General features: G+C 37.7%; 1 protein-coding gene across 4 annotated transcripts in view; it reads right to left on the reverse strand.

Annotated features, from left to right (window-relative positions):
• Window positions 1-990: 990 nt before the first annotated feature.
• Window positions 991-12972, reverse strand: part of LOC141430389 (uncharacterized) — a 58874-nt gene continuing 46892 nt past the window's right edge. The window contains exons 3-6 of one of the 4 annotated variants that reach the window (XM_074091074.1): window positions 10263-10377; window positions 6326-6503; window positions 3566-3670; window positions 991-3521 (exon numbers count right to left, since the gene is read on the reverse strand). In XM_074091074.1, coding sequence (XP_073947175.1) covers window positions 3378-3521; window positions 3566-3670; window positions 6326-6503; window positions 10263-10377 — 542 coding nt within the window. In that variant the 3' untranslated portion in view covers window positions 991-3377. Of the gene's footprint in view, window positions 3671-6325; window positions 6504-10262; window positions 10378-12972 lie in introns of all 4 variants that reach the window. The other 3 variants (XM_074091071.1, XM_074091073.1, XM_074091072.1) reach the window with 3 other exon arrangements.

Genomic DNA, 12972 nt, shown 5'->3' on the forward strand with positions numbered 1-12972 from the left:
CATCCTGAATTTTTCCAAATTTTTCCACCCACTGGTTTAGATTTTAGAACGCTCGATTTTACTTGAAATTTCACAAACAAATCACTGAATCAAAAAATCGTCTTAGCAAACCCCTTATGGTTTTAAAAGGCCTATCCAACGATACCCCACACTATACGGTTGGACTTTACGTGTATGGGAGGTACCCTAAAAACATTTTTTTTATTGTACCATTTTGTCGGCATAGTTTACGTATATATCCGTGCAAAATTACAGCTTTCTAGCATTGGTTGGTAGTCCCTGAGCAAAGCCGCGGACGGACGGACAAACAGACATGGCGAAACTATAAGGGTTCCGTTTTTGCCATTTTGGCTCCGGAACCCTAAAAACGGTAAATAAATTACGCATTGTATGGAAGCCCCTGAAACATGACATGTGTTTATAATGTATTTTTTCCAAAGGGAAATAAATAAATCTAATCTAATCTAATCTACAGACAGACAGACAAACATTAGCGTCAAACTTATTTTAACACTCATGTTTTTTTTTCGACGGAGCCGCGGATATTAAATGTTGAAAATAGCCTGAATGGTTTCGAGAAAAGTATGGTACGGCCGTACCTTTGTTTTTCTCGACTTGGCGGGGGCACTACCGTGCCCCCAGAAACAAATATAACGTTTGGCACTTAATAATATCATCAAGATAGGTATCATCCATGTAGCTAGCTCCGTGAGCTAATTGAACTAATCCTATTCTATGCATTTGTTACTTAAAGTTACAGTTGCAGATTTTGTTTCAGTGACTAGGTAAGTCAAAAATCAGTATACTCGTAGGTACGCAAATTTATCAAAGCATCGGTTTTTTCTGAAAAAGTTTGTCGTATGGACCTAAAAACGAAGGTGCGGTAACTCTTCGCGACGAAATCTCGCACTATTTTAACATAGTACACTTTTTATGGTACTGTGATTTTCAGTTTCACATTGGTAGGTACAAAATAAAAATTCATTTTTTTATTATTGGTAGGTCATAATTTAATGCAGTTTTTTTTTATTAGTAACATTTGCTTCTGCTTTTACTTATTTAATATGACAATGGAATATTGTTCGTATCTAGATAATTAATATTCTGAAATTATTTTAAACAACTTTTATATTTCGTTAGCATTTTGTACAATGGCTCGTTTACCGCCTGGTTAGGACGCTACACTATATTACAAAAAGTGATGGCGACGTAAGAGGAAAGGTGATAGCTTTATCGCAGATATAAATCTTGTGTCCACTTCTAACCAGTAGCCGCTTTCCCAGGACTATATCCGAGCGTCTGCCGGAAAGCTGAAGGTAGCTTTATACCTGTGATAAACGTACAGGCCCTTTACTATTTACTACGAAGTGCAAAATTCGAACTTCGTGTCCTGCCGTCCCGCTGACGTTTATATTATTTAAAACGAGAGTGAGAGGGATGGTCAATACGAACTTCGATTTTCGAATTTCGTAGTAGCTACTCTGTGTTAACCTCATGCACTCGCGAGGCTCCGATAACTATTTACCCGTCGACTGCGGCGGCCAGTCGCTCGATTACGAACAATTAAAAAACAAGAGACAAAAATAAAACACATCACTTAACTAATTTTGGTGTAATTGCAGTAATCAAGGCCAACAGCGCCAAGTGTAAAGATTGGCGAGCCGAGTGGTAAAAAGTTGCAAGGAACCACCTTAACATATACATTGTTCTTGTAGTCTAATAATAAACGTCATATAAGCATAAATAGGTACATAAACAATCAATTCTTGTCTTGTGTCGGTATAGACTGAATTGTAAACAAGTTATTTTGGCAAGATTTAATTGGGTCATATACAGTAAGTATTTAGGTATACATAATCTTTTTCTTAATCCAATCTCTTCAGCACCCGACCATGGTGCATGGAAGATGGTAATAAACGTGTGCGTATTGCGTTCTGTTGACACAGACGAAAAATAGGTTAGTTATTTTACTTTCGGGCACAATAGGGATAAAAGAGCATCTTAATTTCGTGTATTAGCTACCAATTCATAAAAATGGTGGATTCGACATTAATCAACTTTGTAACCCCAATTAACTTGATTAGTGTATTCAGTATAACATGACTGCGTTGGTACTTCAGTTCTGTTCGACACCAGTGGTCAAATCTAGCAAATCTCAAACACGTAATATAATGTCTAATGAATACGGCAAAAGTGTATATAGAATTTGCCACCAAGTACATTTATTAAGTATGCGCTAGCTGCTAGACATGACCAACTGCTTGGTTACAAATTTTCAAACAAATCAATTCGATACAGATACACATGCATGGCTGACTTGCAGAGTCAATTTAACACGAAACAAATTTCAAGAAAATAACACCTTATATAGCAGCTCTGAATTTAATATATGAATCAGGTCACGTGGACCTGGTTGCATGAACAACAAATGCCTAATTAAAACCTAAAAAACCAATATTTTAATCAACAATGTCTAGTCCTAATGAGATTTCTAATATGTGATCGTGATAGTCGGCATCGCGGGCGCAGACAGCGGCCGCGGCGGCTAGCAAGCAGCTTCGAGAAGATTTCAACATAAATATGGAATGTAGTTAACACTCAATTGAAAAGACCCTCGGATTCTGGCAATTGGCCATTATTAATCTAGTATTAAATTAGAGACAATATTTACAATAAAATAGTCACTATGCTATGTAAATTAATATTCCTTGCACGATATGTTCTTTATACACCATTATAAATAAATATAAAAGTTGTTTAAACACAGATTTATATTATAGCTGCTGTATAGAAATTATTTTTTAAAATAGGTTACTTAAACATGAGACTGTACACTGCAGACATTAACTTATTGACTGACCTTCTCCATAATATACAATATCATCAAGGTTACAATCGAAAGATTCATTAAATATTATATACTTTTAATTGTTTCTATTTGAATTAAATTTACCTAAGACAACATACTCAATGTAGACTTTATAGTGTTATATCTTTTTATTTATTTCAGTCTTAGTATTTGCGAAACTCAAGAACAATGCGAGGAACACGGACGCACACGCTACGAACGATACACACCTACACACACTAGCGGGCAGTGCAACCTCGTCTTATGAACATAACTTCTCAATAGAAACAATTATCTCTATGTCTAAACCGATTAAAGTATTAAGACTAGTTACGCTCGCGGCGGGTGGAACCGCCCCTCGTCACTCGCAGTCTGCGCTGCCGGCACTATCACTCGCGCGCGCCTCCAGTCCCAAATAAATAAATACCAAGTCTATAATACTCCGGGACGCGCGGGCACTTCGGCGAGTCTGATCGTCCCGATAATGGAATGTAAGCGTGATATGGTAGAGGGGTGCGGGCGTGTGTCGTCACGCGTCGGGCGGCGGCGGCGGCGGCGCGCGGCGCGGCACCATCACGCAGGGCGGCGGCGCGCTGGCGGGCAGGAAGGGCGGCGGCGGCCGCGCGCCCATGCGGCCCCACCAGCGCGTCGCCTTCTGCAGCAGCCCGTCCTTCTTGCCCGAGCCGCCCGCGCCGCCGCCGCCACCGCCCCGCCCGCGCCGCCCGCCCCGCGCCGCGCCAGCGCTTCCGCGCCCGCCCACTCGGGCACGTCGCTCACACACTTGTTCGGTGGAGGCTGGAAACTTCGCATCAACTCGGCTTGCTGGAATAGACGACAAAGTTTTGTGTTAGAATATAAAATAAACAGCTGGTGCCAAAGAAGAGCTTAAAACAGATGGATATGACATAACCAATGAAGATGAAATTTTTCTGTCTTCTTTTCATTTAATTTTGCTTAATATCTGCCTGACTGGAAATTTTCAAACAATTCGAGATAGAAGACAGACGCACACCATGTTTCAAAAAAAAAACAATATAAGACAAACAACTGGCTCCACTGATAGTTATTTAATAAACTCACTCAATTAAAATCAGTGTACGGTAGCACCATGGTCATACACTAGTGCTCTGTTATAGGTACCGTGCATTAGGTCAGTGTTTAATTTATACTCGTATCAGTACCTAGGCGACCGGGGTCATTTTTTTTGGAGAAGATATATTAGAATAAGCTTTTTAAATAAACGCTAACTGAATATTATTTTTATTTACCAATAAATCTATAAATAAAAAAATATCAAACTAAGTCTATACTTGGTTTGGATAGGTACTTAACTAAATGTAATCAAAACAAACCAAAACGATGTCAATGTTGGTGTCTTAAGTATAAGATATATGTCCAGATATTTTGAAATTTAAAAAGATGCCATCAGGTATACGTACGTACCATTAAATCGTAGAAAAAATATGATTTCAATGTGCGTTTGTCGTGAAGACTCGATAGGTATGCGAAATAATCTCAATAGAGTAATGTAAAGTCGCAATGAGTAATTTGCATGTTTGAGTATCAATTAGAGGATTCGATTGCATAAACAACATGATAAATGCGTGGAAAATCTATGTTTACAATATAGTGCGTCAATACCTACTTGAATAAAAACGAACGTTCTGAAAGTGGCGATAGCGGAACACTTTAGGTACTAAAATACCTACGACAAAATTTACAAAGATAATCTATCTCTTTGTTTAGATAGGCTTCCGAACGAGTCGCACGCTCGTATTTTCTTGTATATGGTCTGGCTAAAAGATTGAGGATATTACCTAAGTGTAACCCGTGTGGTGTCGGGTTCTAACCCGTGGTGTTATTTTAATAGCACTTCTCCATTTCTTCCAAGGATGTCGTAAGAGGCGACTGAAGATATAGGATAACGTATACCGTAGGCGACGGGCTAGCGACCTGGCACTGTTGTACCGTTTTTGTATAACTTAAAAACTAAAATTGCTAAAAGTGGCTCCGAAGCGGTAACGTTTCGTGTGCTCTTCCTAACCCATTTGGGAATACAGGCGTGATGTTTGTGTGCGTGCGTGCGTGTGTGTGTGTGTGAGTACCGTTTAGAAGTCTATATAAAAATTCCGTATAAATAAAAATTAATCATAAAATGTGTTGCTAAGCGAAAGTTTGCTAAGAGAAAGTTTTTGTGAAAGAAAATTTGGAAAAATTACAACGGGGGCGTAGTTCCCAATAAAATTTAATCGCTCAATGTATCTTTTCCCCACTGTAGTAGTAAGAAACCTACCTACTCGTAGCGAGTACAGCGAGAAGGGGAGTCGTGCCCACTCGCTCATTACCTAAGTATGTATTATGTTGCAAACTACGAGTAAGTACCTACTTGCATTTGTCAAAACTGGCGGCCGAACCGCGTGTCCTTTACGTTGTTATCGGGCAAATATCAAAGTACGCGCATATCGAAGTCGTATATGGTCGTATTGTGTCTTGCGAGTCTTAAATAAAAAATAGACAAATAACGATCTAGCTGTGAGAACTCAGTCTCAGTCTTATTTAGAAACTACTTGAAAACTAGTTATCAAATGGAAAATAAGAAATATTTTCTTTTCTCACATAGCATATACATCAAAATGCTATTCAGGTAGGTAGGAACGTAGGTATTTGTAATAAATGTAAGCGGGTGGTGTGTTATAATTCAGTCCATGAAAAACCCTGCATTATTTAGGTAAAGACATAGGACCGGAAGATGCATCGCGGCGTAAAAGTTGCCCTCTACGAGATTATGGACATGGATGAAGATTTTACAGGGTCGAAAGGTAGAACCCGGTGGATGAAAGAGGCGTACCTACTCGTACATATGTACATAATGTACTCCAGGTGGCAATGAAGAAGTAGCAGTAATTTATTGAATCAGGCGTTACTTTATGGAGGTCCATATCAATGAACTATAAACAATTACTTCTCACCCGCGACCTTACGATTGCTACGTCTATGCAACAAATGTGTGTCCAACAATGTAATGTAGGTTGTGTGTGCCTAATATTTGGTAGAAAGTTGAGTGCAGTGGCGTAGCTACCAAGGGGCTAGGCGGGGCAGTGCCCCGGGGCCCTCAAGCTCAGGGGGCCCTCGAAATTCTGCTTTACTTATAGCTGATGATAAAGTTGCTTAGCATTTTTAAAGTATTTGTATATAATTATAATGATTTTACTTCAAAAAACCTTACCAGTTTTGTTAGCAGTGGGCCCCATTTTTTTATTTGCCCCAGGGCCCTAGGTTACCTAGCTACGCCACTGGTTGAGTGGTTGTGTTGCTCTAAGAATGAACTCTGGTTTGTGCGATGTGTGGTTTGTGTGTATTCTTACAGGGTAGAGATGGAGGAGCTGCATGAACATTTGTTTCATAGACGTGTATCGTAATTATTTATAGTTCAAGAAGAAGAATACACGCTCTTTGTAGATAAGTTGTGGCGAGTACCTGATAAGGGACTCGCAGTTGCAGATGCGCGTCCTGCCCGTACTCGCCGTCCGGCAGCTGTATGCTGGGCGGCAGGCCGAGCCGCTCGGCCGCGGCGGCGGACCGCGCTCGCGTTTCCTGCTCCACCATCTCTTGGATACGCCCCACCATCGCCTGTATTCGCTGCTTCTCCCATTCTCTGAAAAGTTAAGTTTACTCTTTAAATGACTTCTTCAAAGCCAGTTAATTCCTCGTAGTACCACCAACTTGTTCCACCAGTGGTATACGAGAAGCTGTATTACAGCAAGTATAGAGTCGAAATCCCTGCCATACAGAAGTCAGGGTAAGGCAGTGTTGTTCAAGTGTTAGTGGCTTTTAATAGATACGAGAACACAATAAAGCTGAAGAATTAGTTTATTTGAGCTCGTTTGACTGGAACTGCCAGTTAAATTTCAAAATAGTATTTTAAACATTTTAAAAATGTGTAAATAAGGAATTTAAAATCGTGTATCGTGTTTAGGCGACGACCCTTGGCTGAGTGAGCTAATTTAGTTTATTGATATATACCTTTGCAAAGTAACGCCTGATTCAATAAATTATTTAGTTTAGTATAGGTACAATCAGTTTAATACATCAGTGGGTACAATACTTTTTCTACTAGTGAAAATCTTAGGTAGGTAAAGTTTGTTAACATACAATTTTTGTAAATTATTTTAGCGATTTTCTGAGAAGAAGGTATTCGATTAAATACCGTCTTCAAATAAAATAAATTTAAATATTATATAACATTATGCGCTAACAAAAACAAAATAAACATGGTCAAAATTATTTTTCTGTGATTAACTTAGTACCAGTTTAGTACTGACTAATTTAAACGAATCGCGAGCCAATGGTATATTAACTGATTTCAACCAATCAGGAAGCAGCAGAGCGCTTTGTGACATGTCCGATTTGAAAAATTCACAGAAGATAACAGTATGAATGACGATGTTTTTTTAATCTCTTAAATTTTTCGATAAAATGGCCATTACCATTGACATTACAAATATTTGGTAGGTTCATATAGATAGTCCAATTCTTAAAAGTAATCGAATAGGATAAGCTTCACATCGGGGAGCGGGTGATCTGATTTATTGTAAATTATTTCAAAGGTATAAAAACTGGGGCGCAGCTTATTGGCTTATATTAAGACTGTTCCACCGCTGCTGTACTGAACATTTTAGTGATAAAACCTGACAATACAAACACAATCGGTACTTAGAACTGAAGCAGTTAAACAACTTCACGGATAAATAAAGACTGACTAAAGCAGCTTGAGTGTGTTAGCTGGGAGATTAACACTGTTAGTTGTTACCACTTATATTGTACTCAACGCCTACAGGCTGGACTTAAGACATTTTTTTTTATTACAAGCAGTAGGTCACTAGACATGGTAGCCTAGTGGTTTCTATGGTCTCTCGAGCGGATCGTGGGTTTGAACCCGGACTCGGAACTCTTGCGTTTTTCGGAAGTAGGTAATTTGCGAAATTAATTTTCATCATTCTGTGAGGTGACCTGTGCCCTGCAGCGGGACGTATACAGCTGAGATGATGAGAATCTATGTTTGCCTACATGATAAATGTATGAATGTGAAGTTTGTAATTAACAGACATTGATACCACAAATCCAATGTCCGTCAGACTTTAAGGTGTACTGAACTAGGAAAGGAAACAATATCTACCGACAGTGAAATTTGTAATTAAAACATGGGCAAAACTGACTTTCAAAAATTATGCAAATCCTTTTATACCGGGCCGGGCCGAAGTAATGAAAGTCTGGAGCGTAAAATACTTCTAAATCTTCTCAATAGGTAGATACGTATCATGCAGACAAAGTCACAGAGAAAAGCCTTTGTTATCAAATTTTATCTTCCTTAATCCGCGACCATGACATTTTCAAGGAGCTCATTTGCGTTGAAGACAATAGGGCAAAAATGTTGTATACTTATTATAGTATCTCCACGCTATCTTTTTAGACCTTTTCGTGCAACAATAACTTTGTACATTTCATTAGGCTATTTGTTGTTAACGAGTTAATTTAGTTTAAAATCACGACCACGTCGTTATGTTTAAGAAGTTGTGGTTTTCTCTAAAGGAGATAATGCAAGTAAAATCGGCAAGCATGATCTCTAAGTACAGCCTTCTTGCATGAAGTTTGAATGTTTGATTAAATCTAGAGCCGTGTGCATGCGCACGCGCGCGATACGTGGAATATGACGTGAAGACGACGTGTAAGTAGTTTGCGCGCAACGGATACTGCGATAAATGGCGATAATGTAGTTCAATTTTGATTCATTATTAACTACTAGGTTAATTACGATTTTTTGCAGTTTAAAAAAGAAACAGAAAGCTAGATTGCTTTTAGATTTATAAGACATTATATCGTGAAATATAATTAACATGATTTACCTCGCCGTAGCTTCAGCTATTATCATAAAAAACAAATGAGGGTAGTCTGATTATTCGATATCGGGGCAAGTCATCAATTTTTTTAAATAAGTTTGTAAGATTACGTTCTATAAGCCAAGTTTATTAAATGTGGCAACAGTTGCAATTTACAAAGAGAAAGTTAAGATACATTATTATTCTTCATTTTCTACAACACAATATGTTTAAAAAAACCACTGTAATTCTTGACACCATTACATTAAAGGGTTCAGTTCTACGAAAATATTTATTCGTAGGTTCAGTTGCCCTCTTTCTAAAATGTTGCGAAATTCTATCGATTGACAGTAAAAAATAGTATATTTTATTTAAAATATAGTAACGGAAATAAAAAGTATTTTACATGCTTGGAACGTATTTGCAAACGCTGTGTGAATTGGTTGGTGGTTGGTGTGGATTGGTTGCAAGTTGCAACCTTGTCACGCATGCAGCCCATGCAGGGCGATAAGACAGTAATAAAAAATCGACACTGCATGTATAGATATAGGATTGGCAGTGACAATTGGATAATCAGTGTAACATAATGATAATAATAAATGAGAACTTTAAAGAAAATTAGTTTGAAGATATCTTCGACAGCGACAAGTCTTCTAGTTTTTGAGATATCAACGTATATGTGCACGTACGGACGACGCTACCCCAATGATACCCCCTTTCGTTATGCGTGGTCCAATAAGGTCTTTGTCGATTATGTTGTCTGTGTTAAATTTTGATGTGATGATTTATTTAATTGTGCCTAGGTTTAAGACATGTTTTAATGCCTTATTCTTTTCGTTTAGGAGTGTGTGAAGAAAAATGGTCCCGTCTATCCATCCATCTTTCTCTAACATACCGATCGGTATAGGTATTAATCTCTTGCACTACCTTCCGATCTAAGTGAATTCTAGATCTATGGATTAGATTCAAGGGACCTAATCAAAGACTTGTATACGGGGATTTGTATAGAGACCCCTTTATGCATGCGAAAGGTTATTTGAATCCCATCAAAACTTAAATGTGAAATGAGAGAAAAGTTCAATTATGGCTTTGCCGTAGTCGAGTAAAAAATGCAATTTATTAAATGACTTCTTAAAGCGTGCACTCTGCACTATAAAGAGCCTATTTTCCTTCTGTCCATTCCTATATTGAACAGACTGTAGACTACTAGATAGTCCGACTCGCACTTAGCCGGTTTTTTTTAATTTTATGTGGTGCTTTGTAGGAGACGGGGCAGGGAGTGCAGTCGGGAAAAATCCATTAATGATTAATGGGAAGGGAGAGCCTAGACAGTGTCAGACTCTCACCACCTAAAACACCAGGCTGCACATCCCCAACTCCCTGGAGCTAGGTACAGTTTGCATTGCATTCTAGTCTTCTAATTTTAATCCAATTATAGATAAAACAGAAAAAAGTATCGGTAAATTGGCCGGCTTTAGTTTCCTCCAAGTATAAGTTGTTCGTGTGTAGGTGCAATATGTAGATTTGATAAGACTTACGTGGAATGGTGATGCCTGTGGTCGTGTCGCAGGCGCGGCCCCCCCGGCGCGCCGAGCCGCTCCATGCCCGCGCACCCCGGCACTTGCACCGAGAGCATCTGCAAATCACAACACACTGCTCTCACTTATGTGGTCCGCCTCACTATTAACCTACAATCTATTCGCAGAAGGCTTAGCTCAGGACACGTCCACGATAGCCTATGCCAAATATGGAGTCCCAGCTCCGTAGGTAAATTGTATTCAATTTTTTCTGTTGGTAAGTATCTCTTTTTCTGATTTTGTGGTGTTCAACTGTACGCTACGTGTACAAGCCGCCTCGTGAGGCAATCGCAGAGAAAAAAATTCGTTTGGGAACTGGGATCCAACTTGTTTTGTTGTTGTATCCAACCCGACCTATAGATGATAGATGATATAGCTATAGATGATAAACACTGACGATAAAAATATGGCTTAGGCTTTGTATGATAGATTAGGTAGTATACACGTGTCCTAGGAGATATGAGTTTATCCACTAGTACTATGTAGACACTAAGTGATACCTACAATGAAAAATGAACAAAGGATTAAAAACCGGGAAAACATTAAAATTCACAGAGTTCGATTGCCCTAATATACAGGATGTTCGGCACATGGATCGTCAAATTTTTTTGGGATATTGTTGGTGTCATTTGCTATCTCTACAACTGGACCTTGGGTCTTAAGGGTCACGGTTTTGGAGATATGATTTTTTAAATGTTGTTTCTCAAAATTCCCGTAAACGTACGTTTTTTCTCTCTTTTTTTTTATTCGACTGGATGGCAAACGAGCAAGTGGGTCTCCTGATGGTAAGAGATCACCACTGCTCATAAACATCTGCAACACCAGGGGTATTGTAGATGCGTTGAAAACCTAGAGGCGTAGGATGGGATATCTCAAGTGCCAGTAATTTCACCAATTGTAATTTTTCAGTAATTTTCGTACGTAAAATTTCAATTTTTTGCATTTAATACATGATAATACATGCTTGTTCCAGTAATAAGAGTTTTTATTCTAATTGACAGTCTCAAAGGGACGTAGGAGGTTTTTATTCCACAAAAATACAGATTTGTGAAAAAATCCAACTTCAAAATTCAATTATTAAAAAATGTAATACAATTGAGAGCTTCATATTTTTTTAAACACTTCTCTAGCTTATTACCTTTCTAACAATATGCTACACATTGATAAAAAATAAATCTAAGTCAAAAAACGGGGATATTCCGTCAAAAGGTCGGAAATTGTTTGGAATCAGCGAGTAAAGTTACTTTTCTCAAAAATGTCTGTTAAAGTTGACATTATTCTTTACATATCAGAAGGTGAAGTGCATAGTTTATGGTCAGCGAAAAATTAAAAAGTTAAAAAGATTGCAGGCGCGCTAGCTCGACAATAATAAATTAGCGCGCCTGCAATCAGTCACATTTTTTTTAAATAGTTAAAAAGGCCATGGAAATGTTGGCACAAGTCGTATACAGCGAAGTCTAATGGCCGGTATCAGATATTTTGTTGGAACTCAGGGCTTTTTTTATTGGGTCTGAAAAAGCTTGTGGTATTTTCGGTAGAAAAATACACCTGCAGTTTATTTTTAATGAAAAAAAGGCGGGAAAGCATAAGAAAAATATTGGAATAAAATTAAATGTATATATATTTTGAGAAAAAGTTTATTCTATTTCAGAATTATTCACCATTTTTGAGAAAAGATTATATTAGTCTCGGCTGGAATAGCAATAGCTGGCTTCCTATTAGTTAAACGGACTCGCAAGCTCGTCCGTTTAATACTCATACTCAGCCAGCAATTGCCTACTATTATTTGTAACGCATCAGAACCTTAACTGATATTGACTGTAGTTTCACTTATGATCTACTATTTTTAAATACTTATATATAAGCAAGCATAGTTGGTCCAAAACTACGAAGGTGGGGAATTGGCTTCGGCAACTCAAAAAAACAAAAATCTGAATGAATTTTGGCAAATAAGCATTTAATACTATTGAAATTAGTCGGTTACATGTATACATTCAAAAATAATTCAAAAATAGGTAATTCTCATAGGTCATGATTTGACAGAAATCAAGGTTAAGAGGTCATATCGGGAACGCGTCCGAAACACCACCTTGTAACTTCAACTTTCTTGAAAATGTAGTAAAAGTCAACTTTAAATGTTTTCAATTATATAATTTCAACTACTTATAGTATTTTGGTTCCTAAAAACTAAGTATTTTAAACTAACATAGATAAAATAAATTTATTTTAAGCGCATTGCAGGATTAGTTAAAAGTTTGTCCAACAAAGTACCTATAAGTACGTCATATTCGTGAACGAAACAATAAATAGGCAAAACACTCATTTCTGAACCGACTTTTGGCGCTAGTGCGCTGTAGTAGTGTCACGGGAGTTTTGTGAGACAGGCGTTATTTGTTTTGTTCGCAAAAATATAATAATTGAAATGGTAAGTACCTTTGTAATCATCTTATATTGACCGTACCTTTATTATAAATCATTACGGTAACGTGTATAACTATCATTTTGATTTTCAGTTTATTTTGGAAATATGATCACATTTTTACATAATTTTCTCCGGCACTTAGTTTAATGTAGTAAAACACTATAAGAAATAATAATTGACTAACGTTTTTAAGAGTGCTTTTATTTATAAAAAATAAAATAAATCTCGTTCCCGATATGATGAATTTTA

This window comes from Choristoneura fumiferana, chromosome 8 (assembly GCF_025370935.1).
Source record: "Choristoneura fumiferana chromosome 8, NRCan_CFum_1, whole genome shotgun sequence".
In the NCBI taxonomy this organism is placed as follows: Eukaryota; Metazoa; Arthropoda; class Insecta; order Lepidoptera; family Tortricidae; genus Choristoneura; species Choristoneura fumiferana.